This window comes from Aulonocara sp. 'chitande type north' Nkhata Bay, linkage group LG18, assembly GCF_057382095.1.
Source record: "Aulonocara sp. 'chitande type north' Nkhata Bay isolate Kocher_YH1m ecotype deep benthic linkage group LG18, A_spYH_male_GT1.1, whole genome shotgun sequence".
NCBI lineage: Eukaryota > Metazoa > Chordata > Actinopteri > Cichliformes > Cichlidae > Aulonocara > Aulonocara sp. 'chitande type north' Nkhata Bay.
The window spans coordinates 21,089,264-21,115,250 of record NC_141361.1 but is presented as its reverse complement, the minus strand read 5'-3'; the positions used below and the strand labels follow the sequence as shown (position 1 = coordinate 21,115,250).

The following is a 25,987-nucleotide window of genomic DNA, read 5'->3' as shown; positions in this document are numbered from 1 at the left end:
TTCCACACGCTTCTAGCGACTCTGTTGACTATTTTGAATGAAACACTTGATTGGTTGATGATCACGCTTCAGAAGCTTTGCAATTTTGAGACTGCTGCATCCCTCTGCAAGATATCTCACTATTTTTGACTTTTCTGAGCCTGTCAAGTCCTTCTTTTGACCCATTTTGCCAAAGGAAAGGAAGTTGCCTAATAATTATGCACACCTGATATAGGGTGTTGATTTCATTAGACCACACCCCTTCTCATTACAGAGATGCACATCACCTAATATGCTTAATTGGTAGTAGGCTTTCGAGCCTACAGCTTGGAGTAAGACAACATGCATGAAGAGGAAGATGTGGACAAAATGCTCATTTGCCTAATAATTCTGCACTCCCTGTATAGGAGTTGAATTATGGATGGCGTGCACAGTTTTTGCTTTCTCGTGTATATCTGATCACAAGCATGTGGCACACACTTTGGCTTCTTAGAGAAGAGAAGAGAAGAGAAGAAGAGATCCAAATAAAAACAAATAAGATTTGAAAGTACAGCTAACTTCAATGAAGAGTTTTATCAAAATACTGCTATCCAACGAGGATAATAAAAAGGTTCTTCTTAGAATGTGAGTCATCTATTCCTGCACAAGATGTTATTCCATGTACTCGTGTCCATGTTCCATGTACTAGAAAATAATGCATACCTCAATCTGGGCCAAAAGATCTGATAAGCACTCATGGGGGAAGCCATCATTTGGTCCTCTGTTTTTCACTGTCAAAGCTAATACTCCCATAACAGAGCACTAAGTTGAAATGCCAAGGGGGGCCAGTTTAAGGCCACCACAGTAGAAGCAGCACATAATCTTGTCATAATTGTGGACCAAGCTTTCACAGCTTTTAAGAATCAGATCCAGCAGGGGGAATCATTTACAGACTCGCATTGGCTCTGTTATCTGTATCATTTGTCTGTTCTTCTTATGCTGATGGAGTAATGCATAACCACACACAGTACTTAACCATGAACAGGAAAAGGGTTTTAGGGCCACACCTATAAATCAGCAAAAAATAAATATCTCTTAAACTATTGGAAAGAGAGAAAGGCATAGTTAACAACTCATAAAATGACTCCAGCACAAAGGAAAGGAGCGCCTTCCAACCATTTGTGCTGCCTGCATTTATTCAGTGCAGAGACTGATTTAATGACTTACTTATTTCCACAGTGATTAGCGAGAGCCAGCCACGCTGACTCATAACATTATTCCACACAAGCGCACAAACTTAAACACAGAGGTCACTTTCTGTCAAATCTCAGGCAAGGTATTACATCTCTGTTTGAAATAACACCAACAAGCCTGCGTCCATGCAATACTGCAATGTCGTTTTGCAAAAAAGAAAGCTCTTATCTCTAACGCAACACATTTCTCTTACCTTTTCACCACTCCATCTCTGCTCCAGCAAGTGGACTCATCATTCGCCACTTCGCATAGAAGCTCTGGTAACATGCCAAAGAAGGACTTATAGCGATCTAGGGTATTCAAAAAATACCTGGGGAAAAAAACACAAGTATAATTTTTATACAGACGTATATCTTCCTCTTCACAATCAGTACACTTAAAATTGAAAGTTTAAAATTGAGAATTGCACCGTGCAATTGTACCATTAGTGGTCACATTTTTGGGGCAGCTGGTGGTGAGGCACTGTGTTTCCGTACAATGACACTAATAACCAGTGTTGGGTAGTAACGGAACACATGTACCGCCGTTACGTACTTAAAATACAAAATATGAGTAACTGTATTCCGTTACAGTTACCGTTTAAAAAGGTGGCATTCAGAATACAGTTACTTTGCTGAAATAAAGGGATTACACGGCGGTCTTCTCCTGTTTCATATGTTAGGCTATGCCATCTCTATTTTTGGTAATTCCACGCCGGTGGAAACCCAAACAAAACACGCATTAAGAGGCTCAAATGCCTGTGTCTCAATCTCGCCTCTCATAATGACGTAAAGAAATATTTTTATGCTATAGGCAGAGTGTTACAGGCATAGCCCTAAAGAATGTAGCCTCATGGGCAGTGTAGTCCGTGCTGTAGGGAGAATGGACTGCCATAACCGTTATGTGTCTGTGAGCGCGAGGGAGGGAGAAAAAGTGGAAAAGTACGAGCTGTCAACGAGCAGAAACGGGAGCTGGAAGCATGTAAATGTAATAATAACCACTGCAGCCAAGAAGAGTGCCTGACGAGCCCAGTTTTAAGTAATCTATTAAGACTCGACTGTACGCTGTGTTCGTGTTTTCCCCCGAAACAATAAGTTTCGCTGGAGCAGCCTTTCAACGCCTCTCTCTGTCTCTCACTAGCAAAGTTGACCCAGACAACAAAGTAAAGCTAGTTTTCGGCTACGAGCCCGACACAGAACCGACGCATTAGCCAGAGGTCACTTTACTACGGTTCGGAGCCGCGGACCTGTTTTATATACGCGCCGAATACTTTTCTATACGAGATGACTGCAAAAAGTGCAGCCTTACCTAATGTCCACCTACTGTTACTCATTTTATATTAAGATTTAAAAATCGAGTTGGTATTATGGCGAGTAACCTTCAGTAATAGTAATAAATCACACAGCAATAGTACATTCATGTAGTTGTAAAAAAGCATGATAATATATTAAGTAATCCAAAGTATTCAGAATACGTTACTCTCATTGAGTAACGTAACGGAATATGTTACAAAATACATTTTGGGTCATGTATTCTGTAATCTGTAGTGGAATACATTTTAAAAGTAACCTTCCCAACACTGCTAATAACAAGCATGAAAGCATGACCTGCACCCATGTGATGATACTGATGGTGGCAGGAAATGAATGGCTTTGAATGTGACCACTTCACTGCATCAGCACATTTTTCTCAATGATGCTGTGTGGTAATTTCTTAGCTTCCCAGAAATGCTAACAGATGCTATCAATATAGACACTGTCATCATGAACAAAACAATGGCATGATATTTTGATTGGACACACATTGCCGCCACCCGTGAGAAAGAGGCTTAAAAACACATGGGGTCATATAGGGTAATGTGTTGAGTCCATTGATAAAACCGCTGTTTGTAAGACATGCAATATGCACCCATCTCCCAAAACACAAAGTTAATCACCTGTTAGCAGTATCTGAACAATCTATACTAGCACAATACTGTACCACCTTCCATTTCTAAAAGAAAAAAGTGTGTCTCTTGGGTTCATGCTTACCTAGAGAGGATTTCCAGATTTTGTTTATTTTTCTTGAAATGTTTCGGAGGGAATGAACTGGGAATGATGGGAGTTGGAGTCCCGGTGAGATTGTTGCAAGCAAGGAGGATGCAGGGAGGTGAAATGGGGATTGAGGGAAAGAAAAAAAGGGAAAAAAAGGGTGACATGACAGGAAACACGGGGAAGAGGGAGAAAAGACAGTCATTTGACCCTGGAAGAGAGTGATCAATCATGCACATGCAGACACTGAGTATACCACATATAAATCGAAACCTATTTTTCCCCACACCACATCAAAATTGAGACAGTAAATGGAATGAATTTGTCAAGTCAGTAAACAAATGCATGCAAACATATGCACATGTGCAAAGATTTAAATATATAATAAATATAAATGTTGTTTTACTCTATCATGTTTCATATTTTTCAGCTGTACACGAGTCTCCCTTTACTGCGCTTGGTGCTGCCGTGCCTCTGATGTGGTCAGCACTCACATGTGCGCTGGTCAGTGTTGGCAGCAAGCAGTGAGCTGGATTGTGTTGCCATGAATGGTGGTGCTAGTGCCAGGCCAGACCTGTCAGCTAGGCTGGCATCACTGCAGTGATTCATGGTAGACAACACTGCAAGAGGGTGTCTGTGTGTGTGTTTTTGTGAGTGCTGCTATGTAATCGAGGCCGGCTAGTGTGCAGAGTTGGTGGTATGGCTGTCTGGGTAAACAGGAAATTGTTGGTCCGTCAACATTAATCTTACCCACACTTCACCTCACTACCAGCTGCTGTGGGCACAGGATGGTTGCCTCAGACTGGGCCAGGTGGAGGGCATGGACTGTGCAAACCCCTTTCAAAAAAGCTGGACCAGGCACTACATTTACAGTGTGTGGTTGTGAATTGTATCCAACTAGCCATTTGAAGAAAGCAAAAAGTGACAGCTGTGAATAGACACTGGCCAACCCCTTAGGTCGTGTCATATAGGCCTAGTCAATTTTTATTTAAGTGGAGTTTACATTCCATCTAGTAGTGTAGCTAAGTAACAAGAAAAAACATTGACTGTAAAAAATGAAGAGCCAGTAGTAAAGTTTGGAATCTAACTAAAGGATTGAATGTTTGTAGCTTTGCCTTACCTTTTTAAGTGACCTAACTGCCCCTGCAACTCCTCTAATGAAGGATGGGAGGAAGGGGAAGATGGAAAAGGAGAAGATAAGGTCAGTGTCGAGGCTTTGACCTCAGGTCTAGTAGGATGCATGTGTGTGGCTTCCCCTGTAGACAGGTCACACACCTTGTCCACCTGTGGGGAGGACAGATAACAAACACCTGTTAAGAAAGAAATCTTATAAAACTATGGGAGGAACAGCAGTGAGGCTTCGAAACCACCCACTGACACCTATACAACTCTGAGAACTTACTTGCAATTAAGGTAATACCTTTCATCGCACTCATACAATCACCGCTTTAAATGAAGGACAGCTATATTAAAGTGAATGATAACAGAGGGAAGAAAGGTGAAAAGAACTATGGAACAGCCAAGTTCAGAGTAATGGAGAGCATGGGAAAGGAGTGGCCATGAAGTGAGGGATGCGATGAAAGAAACAGTTTGATGAGTGAGTTACTGCCAGGAGGTCTGACAGTAAATGCCGACTATTCCACTACTTCATGGAGGTGAATGCATGTGTGCAGACTTGGAAACATTGGCAAGTATTCCCAGCGGGCTATTAAAGCCAGCGGCAGAGAGGAGGAGACAGCAGGGTCATGAATAAAGGGGCGTGTGCCGCAAAAACGATAGATAAAATCAATGACATCTCATTGGCTTAAAAGCCTCTAGGCAGCGTTATTAAGTGAGCCTCAATTAGCCAGAGAGACCGACTGTAATGGTTGGTGCAAGCTGAACTAAACAATTCCTTACAGTGATCAGTGCGTATATTGCTTTGACTAGAAAGATGAGTCACTCTACCGTGTAAGGACATCCAAAAAGGACTACGTAATATTTAGCCTTACAGTATGAAACAGCGGAAGAGAGTCAGTGACCACCTCATTCTTGGTAAACAAGGTAATTTGAATTTACAGTAAAGAAGATTTAGACTTTAGAATCTTAGAGAAGCAAATCCATCCTGGCGACATGTGTGTTTAAATTTTTGCTTGGAGGGGTGTGTCCACATGCTGGGAAGAGTTTGGATTAGTTTTGAAGCAGCTGAAATATGTTAACAGTAACAAAATGTGTCTCGCAGTTGCACTAAAAATATTCTTTTCCCTCCACAGTGAGGCAGATGTGTCAGCTCATGTGCTGTTTAAATGAAAGCTTTCACATACCAACCATGCAATAGGCCCATCAGTAGCAGAGGACTCAACAATGACATCCCAATAAGTATCTGATTTTTTTTTTTCTTTTTCACTAAAAACCTTCTACTTTATCCATAGTTTATTTCTTTACTGCATTCTCGTGTCAAATCCTCTTTTAAGGCATACGCTGGGCACGCGGAAGGTGGTTTTACTGCATTAACCTTAACTCCCTTTGGACCCATAAAACACGCTCACATGTGGTGGACGGCCTCAACCACACAAGAGAATGGCCGCACATATGCATGCAAACACGACACACACATGCACTACATTGCGGCAGTGAGAAAAGATAGACCATAGCAACTGTTTTGACCATGTAGCCTGTCAGCACTCTGAGCTAAATGCTGTTTGCATGCGCAGCAATGCTTCTGTGGACAGTCATTGTTCATCTCGTGTGCACACGCTCACAGTGTGTTTAGAAATGTATTAGAACACAGATTTGAACATTTCAAAATAAAGCCTGACAAATGAGATTATTTGATTGCTCTGACCAAAAACACAGTTAATTCTAGGAATTACTACTGTTATAAATGTCACGACAGTTACTTGGCCAATGCAACAGCTCCTGCTGAATTAAACAATGTGCCTCTTTCTCATTTAGCAAAATAAATACAGAAATGAATAAAGGAATAATAATCTATAAATCCAATTCCAGAGATTCATTACAACATAAAATCTTATGACATCATGTCCAGACTGTAGAGTTTGGGAGGTCTACTGCACTGTGCATATGGAAGTGTGTGTGTGTCTGTGTGCGAAACTGGGGAAGCTGGCAAGCCTTTGCAACAGCCATGTAAGCAAATGGTGGAGCAGAATAGTCTGTAAAAAAGTTACAGGTTTTGCTTAAGAAAATAATGTAGTTATGATGCATTAGTTGGATGTTTAATGCTCATTTTTATTATTTGAATTTTTTGTTAGGTTAATGTAACCTTGTTATGACTGGCTAGGAAGAAAACTATTCTGGGTAAAAATAATAATAATACAGGGGAACAAACCACTACATACCATGAAGGAGTCGCCATAACAGAAATAATAAGCACAAAGTGAGTGATAAAAAAGAGACAAAAGGGGCCTTTCTGACTGCTCAGGACCTCAGAAAATACACTGCATATATATATATATATATACATATATATGTATATATATATATATATATGTATATATATATATATATATATATATATATATATGTATATATATATACATATATATATACATATATATGTATATATATATGTATATATATATGTATATATATATACATATATATATGTATATATATATGTATATATATATATATATATGTATATATATATATATATATACATATATATATATATAAATGAGCTGAAACTTATTAACAGGACATTTTTTTATTAATACTTCTATTAGGAAACTCTCTCAAAAGTTTTTTTCTTTAATCGCATGAGACCAAATGTGCTAAATAAAGTTCAGTGTGTGACAAATGAGGGCAGTGCTACAGGTTATCACAACTCTGCAGTGGTGAGAAATTAAGATAGGGTGTAATCCTGTCATTGTGAACTTTTCAAAGTGCCATTTCTCATCTGCGTTTCTCAACATTGCGCTATTCTTTCAGACAAAAATGTAAACATCTGAGTAAAATATGAACATCAAGAGGGGGTCACTCTCAGTTTTGTTTGCATTACCCCATTTTTTTGCATTACCAAACCACAGAGAAGAGGTTCAAATGTTATACTTTTTGAAGAGGTCCAAAAGAAAGACCTACATTTCAAAACAATAACACTAACACAAATCATTTTTATGCCTAACTAAACATACAGTGTAAACTGAACACAAAGTGACTGTCAGGAAAAATAAACAGGATCCTCTTAAGGATACTCTTGAGAAATACAGACATGCTCTTATAGATTGGCTCTGATAACCACATAATCCTGAAAGCCAATCAGATGACAGGCTGAATAATGACATGAGCTAAAACACGGCCATAAATCAATTATCTCATGACCTGATGATGGCGTGAGAATGGAAATCCCATTTGGGCCCAGCGTGAGTTTTTGGTTTTGAGTGTGTATGTGTGTGTGACCACCTGCTTGCCCTTGTTATACCTTCACAATTTCAGCTATTTTACAGAGCATTCCTTATATGATTGCCTGAGGACAGAGACTGATGGAGGGGGCAGATTGATGGGATGGATCTTCTCCACGTGGAAGACTTTAGGGAAATACAAGGCATGTATTCTATGTGCATTTGAGCTACCCAGTGAAATTTGATTTCTACTGCTGCAGGGAGGGTGGATTAGTGTTTTTACAACTACACTGCATGTGTACAGTATGTTTTACAGGTGTGGATTTACAGTTTTGCATATCAACACAGTTGCACATAACCCCTTTCCAAAGTGGATAAATTTATTTTATTTTTTTTTTAAATCTCACAAAGGTCTAAGATATGATCTATTTTCATGTTTTCTATGTTGTTCCAACTTTATGAAGAACTGTGCATTACGTAAAAATATCTTCCTAAAGTAAGTGAGTGAAAAACAGAGAACAGCAAGATAATCGCTTCCAAGCTAGCCAAGCCCATTGCCATCACTTCTCTAGGGGAGTATTAGCTTACAGATAGCAGTGGTGGTCTTTCCTCCCAGTTTATTTATCAAGGGATTATCCAGTAAAGCCTGGAGAACTTTCTCAGCCCCCCTGACCCCAAGCACAACACATTGTGAGATGAGCATTAGCTTGTCTGTTCAGTGAAGACCCTCTTCTTCCGATGGGGTATGTGCTAAATGTGCATATAAACAATCACATGTCATTGCCTAATGCTACCAACTGTTTCTCTAGGAATCATACCATATTTGTAAGCGGCGCCAAAGTCATCGTCAGTTAAATGCCCTTTCTAGGTGAGCTCAGAACTTCATATAAAATATTTCCTTTTCATGGCTCTGATGGTAGATGAGAGAATTGAAAAAAATAAAAATAAAGAAATTTTAAAAAAGGAGCCAAGATTGGATTATATCATCAGTTCCTGACCTAAGATCAAACAATGTCCACTTTTGAACCATCTGACAGAATTATAAACTATCATGTACACTAATCTCCATTATGCACACTCTTGGCCTCTACTGGAATACTTTGACATCACAGTTCTGATTAATCCTTGTTTATCTTACACTGGGCCTTAGTGCAGCCTTTTGTTCATCAACTATCCGAAACTAAGCTATTTCAGCAATTCTCCCTGAAAGCCAAATTTCTTGTGAGTGCCTGTCTTTTGATTGGGAATTTGGAAGTTTGTATTCGTAATCAAAGCATCCTGTGTGAGATCAAGAATATTCCCTCTGTTTTATAATACTTATATAAAAGTAATGAACTGCCTGATCCTAAGCATTTAGTGCAGCCTGAAGCCTGACTTTTTGGGGTATAGAAGTTTTCAATACTGAAATATTAGCTACCTTTGACGTGTTTATCCAACATTGTAACAGAATATATATGAAAACAAATAAGGAAACTTCCACTTCAGTGATTATAGCAAGGAACTTAAACTTCAAATTTCTTTCGTTTTTGGTGATATCATTAAAAACTGCTCATAGGATCAAACCATCATCCAATCCTTTCATTGAAGTTTAGAAATGGCACACCAACGTGTAGTAGGAGAAGAGACATTGCCTTTGGAACAAGAATTTAATTTAATTTCATATGAATGTTTCAATGAGCATTATGTAACAAGCTACCAGGCTGGAAAAAGCACTTGCAAGATCAAAAGTAAAGAAGTTGTTAAATTAATTGACTTGATTCACTGTGGTTTCAGACTAAAGGAAAACAAAAAAGAAAATACTCACAGTAGTACAGTCCTATCATAACAGTGGGAAAGCAACCAGCCACTGGTTAAAATATTGGTAACATGGCTGTATATTATATTTATTATGTTTTCCCCAAAGAGACCGCAAAGAATTTGTGCCGTTGAGCAGCATGGTAACTATGTAGAAGAAAAAAAAAAAACTGCACCGCTAATTGCTACACACATGAAAACAGAAAAGGAAGGCTCATTATGTGCGCACAAGTGTTTACATTTCTTTTTTTGCTGATTAAACGTTAATGTAAAAACAGAAGAAATACATAGACTCTAAGGTATCTTTTGTTCTCCCCCGAAATGACTTGGTGAGGAACAACACTGGGCACAATGTGTGAAAGTCTGTAATAACAATATAACATTATCCAAAAATAACACATAAACATGTATGTATAATACGGACTTTGTCTTTATTTTGCCAGACTAGCGGTACTGTGGCAGAGGCCTCGTGGTTAATGAAGCAGGGTTGCAACTGGATACTTGCCAGTTCAAACCCTGACCCCTCTGGGAACATGTGGGTGGGTTAGGGGAATAAGAAAGCCTCTCTCTTCCCTCAGCAGCACTGCCAGGCTGTGTTATATGGTTAACCACACACTGACACAGATCTAGGCTATAAGGTGTTACTGTGGCATCAGACAGTCTATACAGATTGATAAATATTGCATTATTATTATTATTATTGTTATTATTATTATTACAAGATCCCAGGTTCAGTCCAGGAAAGAGATACAATTCCCTTTTGGGTTGTGTGGAGCTACCCCCTACCCCTGTTGTGACCCCTTGTTAATAAAAGCTTTCTATTCTTGTTGTTGTTAATAATAACAGCAGCATAGCTGGGTCAAGGCATGTATGTCAAAAGCTGATTATCCACAATGATTATCTATGGTTTCTTTTGTGGATGAAGGAGATTGCTTTGTAAATAATGTGTTGTTTCCATAAACTGGAATGTACAAATTATATACATCTGCATACCTCAAGATGAGCTCTTTGCTGGTCAGGGTTAAATATTGTGATTAGATCTGCTTATGATGGTAAGCTACCAAGTTTTGAATGATAAACAGAAAGCAGCATTTATAGTTTGTTTACAACATATTTAAGCTGAATTTAAGTTTAAATATTATTTATTAGCACCATTTCTTTTATTTTTAAATTGGTTTTAATTTTAGTGGGTTTTCTTTTCCATATTAATTGTGTGAGCTTAATAAAGCACCTCTATGTAAAAACATTGTGTAAAAGCTGACCATGAAACATTAAGCCACGTATACACAGGAAGTGATTTGAAGCTTGCTTGCAGACATCCCAGGCTCTGGTTACTGTTGTGACCTTATAATATATTTATTACCTGGTCATATATCAATAAACGGTGTTCTGCACTTTCATTGGCAGTACCTTCAGTTTCTAACCTTGAAGTTAAAGAGAGTTTTTTCCACTCCCGCATATCTTTCTGTGGTCTCTCACAGCAAATTGTTTCCAGTGTGTAACTGGCTTTATGCCGCTATAGGTGTAGGCTGCTGGAGGACTTCCCATGATGCACTGAGTATTTGTCCTCCGCTCACCTCTTTTCAATCCCCACATCTTTATATGGCACGTCATTAACTTTTTAACCGACCATTCGCCGCAGATAGCCACACCTCCCTGAGTCTGGGTTTGTCAGCGGTCTCTTCCTGTTAAAAGGAGATCTTCTTTTCCACCATTGCCAAGTGCTGCTCATAGTGAATGCTCTGTTTGGTTGACTTTTCTGGCATCTTTAGCAGTTTGTGATGTTTTTTTTTCAGTATACAAATAAAACTGAATTTAACTGAAGTGAGTATGATTATGTGTAGTAGCTAAAAACAAAATGTTGAATAACCTACTTTTCTTTCTATAGCAATCCTCCCACTCATACAGGAAGATCTCCGACAACCCTGACTAAAAGAGTGTAGACAATTTACACTGTTACACGTCTCCCCCTGTGTGCCCTTTGCCTCTCTAACAGTTCTTCATTGCAGTCTTTGTGGGGCTCCATTCATTTTGTCTAAATCATTTTGTCTATTCTTTCTCAGTCTCTGTTGATCTGTCCTCCCCTCTCTCCTTTTTCCGTTGTCCAAACGATGTCAGTGCTAATTAAAGAGAGTTGCAGTCACTCATATATCACAGGAAAAAGTCCTTCAGATTGCAGTCTGTAAGGAGCACACTGAGTTCCTCTCTCCACACTGAGGCTTGTTTACCCTGATTAAATCACTCGCAGATGATCTAAAAATGAGAGCCTCTTGTTTTTTTGTTTTTTGTTTTTTTTTCTTCTTGTGAATATGGGTGTTACTGTGGAGTTTGTTGACAACGTTTATGCAAAACTGTAAATACATTTCTGAGAATTACAGATACCGAATGTGCCAAGACGTCTCAGTGGATTCAAGTAGTGTTATATATAGAGAAAAAGAAAAGAAAGCAAGAGAAAGAGACTGGGAAAGTCAAGTGAGTTCATCTTGTCTGTCTCTACAATATATTGTGGAACATACGGCCACAGGGAGAGAAAATAAGCATCTAAAGAGAAACTGGGAGCCCATGTGTTCATGAAGGCTTCTAATGGGCCAGCGTTTACCATGAAAATCATAACACAGATGCAGCAGGCACTTGTGTTAACATTGCAGCAGCTGCTGCCTGATATTATTATGGTAGCTAGTTCAAAATACAGGATTCAGGAAGCACTATAAATAAGAATCACTGAAGTGTGATTTTTGTGCATTCAGCATCAGAAAATGTGTTTATGTTTATTTAATTAGGAGAGACGTCTAACTTTTGGCTTAAGCCATGAGAAGGTATCAGGAATTTGTGTGTTGTAAAGAACAAAAAGTCTCATCAGGAATCCGACTTTTTTTGGATCAATATGAGAGGTAATATGACTTGATGAGGTATTCTGATTTACTATGTAATAGACAAAAAAAATAAATAAATAAACAAACATGATTTTATTACATTGGATGGCACTATTGAAGTTTATTACACAAATCTGGACTTTGATTGGAGAAGCTTACAGACTATGATCAATATACCAAAGTGTTGGAAACATTCTTTCATTTATTATACTGATAAAGTTTCTTTTTGTTGCCTGTTTTCTGTCTGTACAAACAATCCATCCAGTAGCCGACCACGAGCTCTGAAGAAAAACCACACACTAGATTCCACTAGATTGATCCAAGATGGTGTGCCTTCTGAAACAATATGATTCTGTCAATCCATCACTCCAAAGTAAAGATTACTAGAGAAAGATATTAAACTGAGTGCAACTGCTTTGTGTTCAGAGGCAAAGGCATTCCACTCTCAATCACATTTATGGCTGTTATAACAACATTTATTTATTCATTTGTTTGTTTTTATATTTCTTGTTTGTTTGTATATTTGTTGTGGTGTGGCTGCATATGATCAGCATACAGTATTACAGTGAGAGAAGTTGAGAGTGGCAGAAATGTGTGAGGGCGACTGAGGATAAGATGGGCTGCATCAACCATCATTAGCTAATGGACTGCTGACTAAGTCAGTCACTCCGCCTGATGTTTAGAGGCGTGCCAAAGGCACACGCAATTTAGAAAGATGGTTTAAGCATATAGATTTGCCATCTGCATTATTTGGCAGCAAACATTAAGCTAACAGTCTGAAATATCAGATACAGAAAGTATATATAAAAGCCTGAGCATGTGTGTCATATAAGATGATTAAAAAAAAGACCTTCTGAACTGTTTTCATCAGCATATCTGAAACAAATGATGAAAATGGTCTGAAAGTACATATTTTACATATAAAGTAAACATATTTTTTGGCATCACCTCCTTTTTAATCACCTTTCTAATTGTTTGGGAACTAAAGATTTCAGTTCCTTCGTGTATTACTATTAAAAAGGGTTTGATCTTTGTACTCTCTTGGTCACAGAACCATGTGCTGTTGCAACATGTGCAGAATGTAGTTTGCTACTGTCCTGCTAAAATAAGTAAGACATCTGAACGACAGCACATGGTGCTCCTAAACCGGTTTACATTTTTTCAGCAAGTGGAACTTTCACAGATGTGTGGGTTACCCATGCCACGTGCACTATAAAGTACCTAAGACGCTGTCTTTTGAACCACACACTGATACAGAACAATGTCTTTAGACCAGATATTCTATTTAACTTTTAAGAACAACAGTTCTCCACTTTGCCTAACTCCAAATTAAATGAGCACAAACCCAGATAAGATGGTGGATTTTGTGGATCTTCTTTATATCTGACTTTATCTTTGCATAATAGTTTTAAATTGCATTTGTGGATGCAGCAACACAATAAATTTACTGACCTTTTTCACATGTATTCCTAAACCAGTGAAGCCACATCCACCCCAGAACTGTGTCTATTTTTAATGCAGCACTGCCTGAAGATTTATCTCGATTCTCTATTTTAACAATACTATAATAAAACTATCATATAAAACATTTTTAAAGCTAACTAAAAAGACATAAAGATTATTTTTAAATAGCTTAACTATTTGATGAGACAACCTTTTACAGCTGGGTGAATCCCTCTTCATCTTTACTTCTAAAACACTCAGCCTCTTTGGTTTGATCATTTGTGTTACTACTTGTTGACAATTAACCTAAGTAGTTGTAGGATGGATCCATGTGTGTTTTAGTTGCAATCAAATTTGTAATTAGCATACTTTTTAATTTAAAAAACAGTCCAATTTCTCAGTCGCAGCATTCAGTTCTTAGTCTTTGTTCTATTTACAATGAAATATAGGCTTCAAATCATTTGCAACTCGATAAATTCAGTTTTATTTATATTCTGCCTACTATCCCAACTTTTGAAAGTGAGGTTGTATTTTCAAACCAATGATAATCCTTAATTTTATTGTTGCCAAGTGTAAAAGAAAAAGTGCTTGCTATGTAAACTTCTGCAGTCTACTGAGGTGCCGCGATGGTAAATGGAAAGCTTCCAATCAACCCACGAGCCCTTGTTTCCATTATCTAAAGGCCCAGTCTGCTATTATCATTCCTCCGTAAGACCGTAATGAGAAGGTGTGGTAAAACCAACAAGCGGATAAGGTAGACCTGCATATAAACTGTTCTAATATGGACCACTGTTGCTATTTTCTCATATACATACCATAAAGAGCTTAGTAAGCAACTGAGTCACTGAATGAATGTGTGAGAAAAAAAACATGCTTTTATGTGTTAAGAGTTATCCTAGTCTGGCCATCATAACCACACATGAAGATATAAGGTTTCCCTGTAGGTCAAATGAGCCATATCATTTTTGTAATGATCTCAACAAATGGCCTCAGAAGCACAGCTGAATCTGGAGAAACTTTAAGATGAATTAAACACAGCTGTATTCTGAGAAAGCCTCACTGAACATTGGTGCTGCTCTTTGCATCAATAAGAGTAACTGTTTTACTGCATATTTGTTCATATTTTCCCTAATGGTGTCTACTTCTCATAATCCAACTCTAGGATCTACCAAAATCTATAATCACTTCCCTTCAACCCACCCACAGTTAGGCTCTATATCAATAAAAGCAGGAATGTGTTAGACCTAGGTTGCTAGGTTGGGCTAAAAATGTCATCCTTGGGCAATCCTCTGTGTATGCGTTTGTGTGAGTTTGTATGTACAATGTGTTGTATGGCAACGTATATTGGAGACCATGTAGTCTGCAGCTAACAGAGTAAATGAAAGCGCAACCACAAATGGCTTGGGACAGCATCCCAGAATTAAACCGCACAGTCAGAATAATTCCTTTAATAACAACTCCATATAATACTCTGACTGGGCAAAAAAGAAGCAGAGTTCGTTTTTTTCAACTCGACTTTAGTTAAGCACATTTTTGCACTTGTACCACAGTTTAACATTTTTTAGTGGGTTCGATGGGTATTTCGTAGAACTCGTAGGCCTTTTAGTGTGCGGGTGCGTGTCTGATGACTTTTTACACATGGGTGCTCATGTTTATGCTCCAACCTTGGTGAGTGTTTACTCAAACATATGAAAGCCACTAGTATCCAGATCCTTTTTTTGTCAGCTTACTAGGTGTAGATTGTATGGCCTAGCTGGAACTCTTTCAATTCTGTACCACTTGTCCTCATGCTGCTGAGTCCCCTGCTCTGGGCTTGCCTGCCACCCTATGAATACCAAGCAGGCACACGTACGCACACATGAAATACAAGCTTGGTCTCTCTCCCCGCATATTTTTATTAGGTCAGTCTTTAAGCCTGGCACCTAACTCTCCTCTGTTACACACAAACAGAGAAAGTTATAAGCATCTGTGCAGGTTATAACTGTCTATGCATTAATATGGATCCATTTATGTTTTGTAGTATTCCTCCACAACTAAAGAGCCACACTGCTGGTTTCACATGTTGAAGCACATAAGTTACTTACTTAATATGCTGCTGGCCATTTGTCACCAGAATTGCTACAAGTATGAAATATGTTTTTCTTACCTTCTAGATAAATATTATTTGAAGTTTAGGCAAAGAAAAATTATTTACACAGATGTTGCTAGGCAATTACAATCTGGTGCTTTGAACTTGTGATAATAATGGCCTGATTCAAAAGCTATTTTGTCTGAAACCAATAATCAAAGAAGACTACTCAATATGTATTATAACCTCTGTACTACTTGCTAAGTTGCCTAACTAGGTACAGCTTAACTGTAATGCTTGCTGTCATAAAAGAACAGGTTTAGCTTCAGGTTTCTCTGGCAGCAGTTTATAAAACTCTGTATATGCTGTTGACAATATTAACTTGTGCACACATATTGCTTAAACCATATGGTAGCATTTATAGCATGCAAGTGCACTCACTTGCATACGCTTTATCCACTTTTTGTCTCAGGTTCACCATAGTCAATGAGCAATATTTCCACAGTCAGAATGTAAACAATGGAGATTTTTAGCTGCCTTACCATTTTGAAAAATTATTCCTCTAGCCTCAGTTAACTTGGTGGGGGCTAAAGTTCTTTTCAGTATAAACATTATTTTTCTCTGAAAAGTTTCAACGTAGCAGAAACATTAATGTAGTGTGTAGGGTTCTTTGTTGCACTGCTGGAAAAAAATAAGTCATAACTGACAAGCAAGCTGCAAAAGCTTTCCAATCAATATATTAAACTTTGCCAAGGTACATGTTTAAAACAAAGATATTAAACAAACAAACAAAAAAAAGAAAAGTTTTGGAGGCCTTTTCTTGTGCATTAAAACCTATGATCGATGTTTCACCAGTGTGTACTCACCGTGGCAGTAATGAGTGGACCATGAAGCTCTGTATAAAGCAAGGCGTCATTAACGTGCCCTCTGACGCCCAGCATGGCCAGTTCCAAACTGTGCTGCTCGGCCATGGCATGGGTAAGTTTCTCCACCAACCTAGTGTATCTCCTCCAAGGCTGATCCAATTCTGACACGCAAGCCAAGCAGCCTCGCATTACATTCAGACAGTAGCCCCCACAGGGCTTGATCAACGTCAGACCTCTGCAGTGGGAGCAGTACATCATCTTCACCAGGGACTTTACGCACTCCTTGCTCAGTCTGGCATATTCGGTTGCGTTCATGACCTCCAGACCTTCTTCCAGGGCCAGACCGAGTTGCCGCCCAACCCCCAAAGCCCCAGCCAGCTTCTGGGCCATGACGACAGAGTGATTACCAAACGGGTTGATATCTGGCCGGATCATACGGAGACAGTCACCCATTTTACTGCCCACCATTATGCTGCCTTCAACGCCTGGATTTATAAGGCGCGTGTATGCAAGTGGGAAGAGGTTGTTAAAAAAATGGTGGACTTCTCCCTCCACAGAGACATTACCTCCACGGAGGTAGAGGGAGAGGGAGGAAAAAAGCTGATTTACATGGGGTAGTGCTTGCTGGGACAGAGATGGGAAGCTTCCCTCCAACAGCGAACTCAGGTGGCCTTGAGAGAAGGATAATAGGGACTGGAACATGTCTGAAAGGAGAGAGACACAGAAATAAGACAGAGGGAAAGTAAATAACATTTCATTACTATCATCAATAAATCTTAAATTACATGATCTACAAGCTCACCAGGAATTGCATAAGGCATTTCAACTGCAAACACATATCAAAACCCTGGAAGCTAAACAGTTAGGCTTGGTTTATGTTTATCAAGTTGAGGTGAGAATTGCAGTTGGATAAAGTTATGGAAAATATTCGCAAAGTATGCATGTCTTAGAAAAGATGCCTCTGCTTTTCTACAGAGAGAGAAATAAAGATTTAATAATATGCTGACCATTGTAATCTGCTACGTTATTAAGTACATACTTAATAGCAGGTCTACGGCTGAGCTGCAACCAAATTAATTTTCTTTCTTTTCATTTTACTAAAATGTTGAACTTTTTCTCTGCTAATTGATATGATTTCCCATTGAATGCAACTTTAAAAAATGTTAACATCAATTATTTCATATTGCAATCTGAAATCTGAAGGTTATTCAACCTATTTCACCTACATGACTCAAAACTCTACACTGCGCCCATGATCTTACTTCCACCATCTTTCCATATATTTTTTTTCCATGTAAGTGTGTGGGTTCCTGTGGGTTTCTGTCTGTATGTCGCGGACTCAACCCTCCTCTCTTGGTGTGTGATGTCACCTTGAAAGCATGACCAAACATAAAGGCACAGTAGCAACTGTACAGACACTGAGAAAAGAGAAAGAGGGGGCCGACACACATATTCTCACTCCAACAACCATGCACACACGTGTATGTAGGTACAAACACATATACATGTACAGTAGTCACTGAAAAGAACATTAGTCTCCAGTACCTGTTCAGTACTGTATGTGGGACCGAAAACAGACGAATAACAGATGAAGAATTAATGAGGCATTTTGGACTTTTAATTTTATTTATTTATTTATTGATAAACATCCGGAATAATGTTAACTTAACAAGGATGTTGATTCATCAGACTTCATTCACCAAAGCAAATCTATGTGTGTGTGTGTGTGTGTGTGTGTGTGTGTGTGTGTGTGTGTGTGTGTGTGCGTGTGTGTATGCGTGGGTGTGTGTCCAGCCCCTCCCATCTCACAGACAGAAGGATAACAACAGCCATGTCCTCCTCAACAGCTGCACTAATATGACCGCCGTCTGTGACACACTGGGACTCCCCACAAGCCAGTAAAAAGCACAACTCATTTGTAACACACCCGATAACAACATCACTGTGATCGGGGCTGCTCCCGCTAACATTTAACGTTGCTGCCTGTAAAATTGGCCTAGAAAACAAAAGAATGTGTGATTGAACTAAGGGCGAGAGACATGGGGAAAAAATCCTCTGTTAGGTAATATGACTGGAAAGCTAAAGGGTGACAAGTTATAGCCGGATTGCTTGCTGAAAGCTGTCAGAAAAGCCTTCAAAGAGGTCCTGCTAAAAAGAGATGTAGAAGAGAAGAAAAATAGGAAGCCAAGAGAGGGAGTGGGCAAAGAAAAAAATCGCAAGACTGCCAAAGAAGTTGTAAAGACAGCATTTTAGTGCCATTTCACTGTCTTCTAAGCCTCCGGTCCTGGTCTACAAAGTTGTTATCAATGTGAGGTCTGCCTGCTTGCCTGCCAGTCAAGGCCGCAATGCTTAATGGCCGCAGGACATTTATACCACAAGATGCAACCACGGGTTTAGATTACACGGCATTACATAGTGTTATTATAACATTATCATGCTCCGAAATACCGTGGTTTAATCTTTCTCTCTGCGAGACAGAGCGTCTTTTCTACATAAGAAAACAGAAGTTTTCTCAAGACAAGAGGTGAACAAAAAATGTCTTCTAGCTCTCAGCAGCCCCATAAGTGGATGCAAATCATTCAGTGGGTTTATGACAGGATCACTGAATCCTTAAGACATTCCATACTTGTTAAAAGAGCTTTTCATATTTGCCAAGAGAGTGACACGGAGAAAGAACACGAAAGAAGAAAAAGGGAAGAGAGTGGGAAACTGCCAGGAAAAATGGAATAAAGAAACGACTGAACTTTTAAACAAGGAAAAACAACTACCGTACAACCCGACTCCACCTTACGAACATGCTCTGACATCTGGATTCATTTGGCCCCTGGGCTCATTGGACTTCCCTGTCTCTCTGCGGCTCTTACTTCAAACGTGTCCATGTCCGAATATATAGAATTGGAACAAAAACCCACCTTTCTTCCTTTCCACACTCCCCGTGACAAACAATAAGTGATAAGTTATGACTGCTATGTTATGTTATGATTCTACTCAAACCTCTCTGGGTGACAGCTTGCAGTGAGGTGCGGTTTAAATTATTCAAACATTCCAGCAGTTCAGATTTTAAGCAAAGCTACGAGGCAGGGAACACAGTGTTTTACCTCATTCTTATCCTTCTGGGGGCAGAGGTTATAGTTATAACCTATCATTGCCTTTTGCTCGATTAACTTGGTAGAACAACCCACACATATATTCATGCAGCCACAAAAATCTGGAGGCGAGTCATATAAACATAAGCTCCCAGGGAGTATTGTAGATTCACAATACATAATTGAAGGTACAATTTATAAGTTATACCTAGAATGCAACTTCAGTATAAGCTGTAATTTAACCTTCAAACGTTACTGTTCACCTACTCATTACTAAGATGCAAATCTTCCATCTTGTCACTCAGCATATACCAGATAAGAGAAGGGCTGCAGACTTGTATAAAGGAAGTTTATATAACAGAAGCCACAAAAGACCTAATGCACTAACAGCAAGAACCATGAAGGAACCTGCCTCCATAGAAAGGTACAGTGATGACCAGGCACAGTCTGGTTTAGGCATAAGCTGCCTTATACCATACTCCACAAGCATTTGATTTTTCATATACAGTGTGAACTGGATCTCATGACTCATTTTTAAATTTTTATTCATCTGTGATTTTCGAAAAAGTTGTCTCCTATGGTTAGACAGATCTAGATTCTCATTCTGTGATTAGTCAAGCATGACTGTTGTGGGCTTCTCTGCATTTTCCAGTTCTGGGAAATATACTAAGAACAAAAAACAGGCCACTTTTTAAGCCACAACTAGCATTGCGTGGAACTCAGTGGGGTTTGATTGTTCTGTCTAACCACTGTACCTAATTCTGGATTTGACCACATTCAGTTCAGACACACACTCGTGGGTGGCTATCATTACTATGTCACAGCCTCCCATCTGTGATCCTGTTGGGAAATGAAGCCTTACTGGATTATTTTGGAGGATATTTTTTTACGAGGCAATTATCTTTAATTTGCTAGGAAGTCCTAAAACACTGAAATTCAAAACACATAATTGTCACGCTAACTCTATGGAAACAAATGAACAGACCTTGTTTGTCTGTGGCCGTGTGGTGCAATCTGACATCTTCTCCGTTTGGAATAAACAATGTATTAAATGTGTAAAATAGCAGCCAGCGGCAATGAGGAAGACGCCTTTGCCCTACAGTGGCTTAAACTGAGAATGTATTTATGACTCTATAATAAGGTATTGCACCACATCCAAATGCTATGCCAAGGTCATTCTCTAAAATACTGGATTTAAGTCATAGGAGGTTATTTCCACTTTACATTCTGCATGCCAACCCTTTGTTTAACTGTCTCAATTAAAGCTAAAGTGTCACTATGAAACTGCCACAATCACCAAGTCAAAAATAAGCACAGCACTATGGTTTTGTCACAACTGGCGTTTCTTGCTTTTGCTACACAGTTGTTACTGTATGGATGGATTCCTCAGTCTAAATCACAATGCACGCATGCAGAAGATGTGCATATGTTAATTATTAAAGGTTAATTATTCTGTCTGACCAGTAGATTGACTGCTGTTGCATTATAGAGGCTATTGTTAATTATTTAAAGACTCTGTGAGCAGTCTTTGAAAATTCCAGACTTTCTTTCATCCATTGGTTTATAGATTATAGACAATGGTTTGCTGGTGGACATTCCAGGATACATCTGAATACCTTGGGTGACTCTCTAATAAATAACTGTTAGAGCAACTATCTGTTGCTCGTTAAGGTAGCATTTCAAATGTTTGCCTACTGTTTGAAATAGTTTAATTCATAAGTGCTCACTTCACTAACAGTTCTTTTGCCTGTTCACTTCACATCACTGAAACTCAGGTTGCTGCACCGCTGATAGTATCCTCTTGAAAATTATGAATTCGTAAAATAACAGGCAAAATTCCACCAAATCTGCTACACAAATACTACGTCCAGTTCAGTTATAAACAGGAGAGAAACAGAATAAAAGGAAACATATTAAGTTCAAGGTTTAACCCAACTCCCAACCTAAAAGCTGGGATAGATTCCAGCCCCCGGGTGTGCCTAAATTGGGCAAGTGGACAAAACAATGGATGGATGGAATTATATATGTTTGCATTAGGTAAAAATACTCCAAAAAATGTATTTTGTCCCCTGAGGGTATATCTAATAATGGAAGTGGCATGCTTGTAGAGGTGTTGCATTGCAATCTAACTTTGTTCTGTTATCCTGGCAAATTGAGTTTCTGCCAGAGGTTTCTTCCTCCTAAAATGGAGTTTTTCCATTGTCACCAAGTGCTTTGATTGTTGGGTTTGCTTTGTATTATTATAGTGTCTGTACCTTATATAAAGCGACTTGAGGTGAGTGCTGTTGTGATGTGGCGCTATATAATTATAATTCAATTAAAATTAATTACTGTGGGATAGCTGGTGGATAAACAGTAATAAAAACAAGTGTTGCATGATGCACTTGAGGGCTCAAGTTCTTGCGTGTGTGTGTGCATAAAAAACTTTGTAACCCTACAACCATTATTGGACTTTACATCCAAATCCCATTATGAAAACCTGAGATACAGGGTATCACAGATGACACTGATTTCAATTTTTGCGCGAGCACAAGCAGAGAGAATCTACATATTTGCTTCTATGTATGTCTATTTTCAAGCATCTATATGTGACCCTGTAGATGTGTGTGTGCTTCCGTGTGCTTGGAGATGTGGTAATACCGTGATAATGAGACCGGAGACACTGTTCTCATACCATGGAGTTGTGGGTCATTCCTATCTTGGCAATCAGTCCTGACTGAACCTGACCAACCATGTTCTCAGGCAAAGCATTTTAATCCTACACGCTTGGGTTTCAGACAGGTCACCACACAGTTATGTGACATAGTGACATATGTGTAGATTACATATTCTTGTTTTAATTAGCAGAAATACTGTATATAGGTCCATCATCGCCCACTCACTGCTGGTCATCTTAGGTTACATGGAAGAGCTGCAGTGTCACACAATCTCCCCGTTTAATGGTAATAAACTATTAATAAGTCTTTGAATTAATCTGTTGATTCATCATACTTGTGCAGCGAAATCATACATCTAAAATCTAAAGTGGTAGCATGACTCATCTGTCAGACACCAGGCGCAAACATGCTGCTCACATAAGTTTGACCTAAAAGAATCGGAAAACTGCCCCTTGCCAAGAACACTTTGAGTTGAAAAACCTCTTTGAAAGCCCATATACAATCAAAATGTATGTGCACATAATGTAGCTGACCTTTGGCTCCAAGTCCCAATTTGCCTGTCTTGTCCTATCAGGAGGTGAACGTTTGGAATAATGAGGGAGGGGTGTGGGGGCTTTATATTTCACTGTAAGCATTCCGGGAATCTAAATGGCAACCCTGCTGTGTCAATAGGTAAGGAAAGAAAAATTTAAAAAATGAAAAATTCATATCCTGCAGTGTCCACAGTGCACTGCCCTATAATGTGGCAGGGAGGCAGACTGAACATGGAGACTGAATGGTGGTGGAGGGGGGGCAATGCTTTCTGCTTTGGCAAAAGAGGGGAAACATGATCGACTGCAGGGAAATGAGCAGATGAGCAGATGAGAGAACGACAGGGACAGAGGAGACAGAGCTCAGGAGCTGTGGGTGAAGGGGGTGAGGGGAGAGTGGTGGGGTGGTTGCTAAAGTGGCTAATACCATAAAGGGGAAATGTAGACAGTCAGCACTGGTAGACACTGTTGACAGATTGATGGACAGAACCTCTGGTACTTATCATTAAGAGGGCCATAGGAGTTTAGTCATGTCCCATTTTCTCTTTAATTTATTGGTATATAGATTACAAGTATGCGCATCTAAATGCAGCAAGTGTTACTAGAAGTGTGACCATAGCAACAAAATATATTTTACCCAGTCAACACCATGGGAAAAGTGATTAGACAGCATCCATTCTGAGTAACTGTATGACGAAAGAAAAGAGAAGGACCAGCGAGTGACATACTTTTTCTAACTCTGGCTTAGATTGTGAAAAATGTAGCATTGCTCCATGCAGTAAGAACATTAGTTCATACAAAAGTTTCAGATTGTGAAACTTTCTAAAGATGTGAAAGGAAATGAAAAGGCTAGGGAACACAGTGGTTGGGATGCTGATAGGGGGCTGCATGAGTGCAGAAGGTGTAGGGATGGTCATATACGCAAATATTCAATAGAAAGACTGATTTTTCTTTCCCAGGATTCATGCCACCAAATTATTGCCTTTAACTCTAAAAGATTAAAATTCTCTGTTTATTGTAGTTCACTAGCAAAAACCTGCTCTATGTGCAGTTTTTGCCAAACCTCCGGCGCTTTTTCAAAGTCTTCACTTTGTATTTAGTGGTGACTCAAACAAAATTCCATGGCGTATGCCAGTGGTTCCCAAACTTTTTTTGCTAGCCCCCCCCCCTTATTTTACAAGAAAAATCTTTTTTTTTTTGCGTTTACTTGTGGACGAGGAATACAGAGTTTGTCATGCAACGTCAAAGGTACAAGAGATGAATTACAGAATGGCAGATAGAGACAAAATACTGTTACTGTTAATCTGACTATCTTCAGGTTTTACACGCTTACATATACACACGCAGTTACTGTCCCTCCATTTAGAAAGGTGTAATTAATTTATGTGTAGTTGTTTTTTTCCTGTGTAATAATATTCAACATTGCTATCAATACATTTTTCAAAAAAATGCCTCTCTGTACAAAATGGGTTCAAAAACAGTACAGTAACTTTACTGTATAAAGAGCTAACATCTCCAAACTGTCAGGAGTAGTTAGTCATTACAAGAAGTGTTTGTGAACTAAAAATCAAGAATGTTTGATACTGTTTGTCTGTGATTTGGAGAGCCCAGCGCGTGCTCCTGACACAGGGAAAACCAGTTCTGCAGGGGAGACCTACCTTGGCACTTGTGCAGGTGAAGCCAAAGGGAAGATATGCTTCACCATATTTTCTAGTCTTTGGCTTGGAAGAAAGTTGGTTTGGAAACATATTTGGCCATGCTTCATCTCCTGCTTTGCGTTTGTGTCAGGTTGTGTTAAAAACATGTCCATTGTGTTAGCAGTGTCCAAGTGTCACTTTGTTTTTTCTTTTCACCCCCCCACCACAATGGCCGCACCCAGGGGGCGGGCCCCACACTTTGGGAACCTCTGACATATGCTAATTTTGGTTCAAGTTTGTAAAAATGCTGCAACTTCAGTGGTGTGGAACTGGTTTGGCAGATACACACCAAAGCACATTTTTTGGTAGAGCATGCAAGTGGGCTGTCGTTATTACCGTTATTACCGTTATTACCGTTATTACCGAACCGATTTTATGTCGCACACGGCGCTTAAAAATCTGTCAAAAATTGTTTTAGTACGACTTTGCTAAGCTATGAACCCGCACCGCTTGATGGATTGTCAGAGCATTGCAGCTACCGTAGTCAGGAGCCTCGTAATACCTACGGTGCTTCAACATAATATTACCGTATTGTTTGTGTATAAGGTCTTTTTAAGTTTTGTGGATATTATACATGGTTATGCTGAGGATATGTTGGCCAATTTCCACTGGAAATGCCTTTTGATTAAACTGTCAGCAAGGAATTTGCATTTGCACTGTTACATTTTTATATAACTTTAATGCACATAAAAAAACAGCTGCTTGTTTAAGTGAAAATACATTGATGGTTTTTTTTTTTTTGCACTAATAAAGTTGTGGAGTTGTAAAGTAATTTGTCCTGCGTCAAATATATTGTCAGTTATATCGTTATGGCAAATTTTCAAATATATATCATGATGAGTATTTTTGGCCATATTGCCCTGCCCTACTTGGCAGTATGCCTTGAGCAATCACAATACACAGAAACAGTTTGCATTGACAATCAAAAATTTGCATAACCGTATTGCACTTACAATATTATGGAACTTAATGTTTTATTGGCAAAAATTAAGTAGTGAAATGATTCCATTTGCAAAAGAATATAGGTCCGGTGCAACCTCAAATTAGCCGGCGATGCCTTTTTACATACACAGGTAAATTGAACAAAAGTGCCTAGCTAAACCTAACTAAATGCATGACTCTCTGTAGTTTGCGACAAATTTTAAATATGTCCAGGTAATAAACCATTACTTAAGTGGAAACTGATGAAGACTAAACTAGAGACAGCCAGGGAAAGAGACTGGACTCCAGATATTCATAAAAAAATGAAAGGAAACATTTAGGCTAACATATGATTAACATGAAACAGACCCTTAAACGGACTGAGGTGTTAAACAAATCCAAGATGAAAGGGACTCTAATAAAGAATTTTCCACTTTTCTAAGCAGGTGTGGCCTCTGTTTTCATTTATCAGCTTTATCATAAATCAGGCA

General features: G+C 38.9%; 1 protein-coding gene across 3 annotated transcripts in view; it reads right to left on the bottom strand.

The window, feature by feature from the left end:
* Positions 1-25,987, bottom strand: part of gpc5c (glypican 5c) — a 110,208-nt gene that overhangs the window by 64,742 nt on the left and 19,479 nt on the right. For 2 of the 3 annotated variants that reach the window (XM_086271417.1, XM_086271416.1), the window contains 4 exons: positions 16,606-17,309; positions 4,342-4,505; positions 3,222-3,278; positions 1,406-1,522 (listed from right to left, as the gene is read on the bottom strand). In XM_086271417.1, the coding sequence (XP_086127543.1) occupies positions 1,406-1,522; positions 3,222-3,278; positions 4,342-4,505; positions 16,606-17,309 (1,042 nt within the window). The remainder of the gene's footprint in view (positions 1-1,405; positions 1,523-3,221; positions 3,279-4,341; positions 4,506-16,605; positions 17,310-25,987) is intronic. The other variant, XM_086271418.1, reaches the window with a different exon arrangement.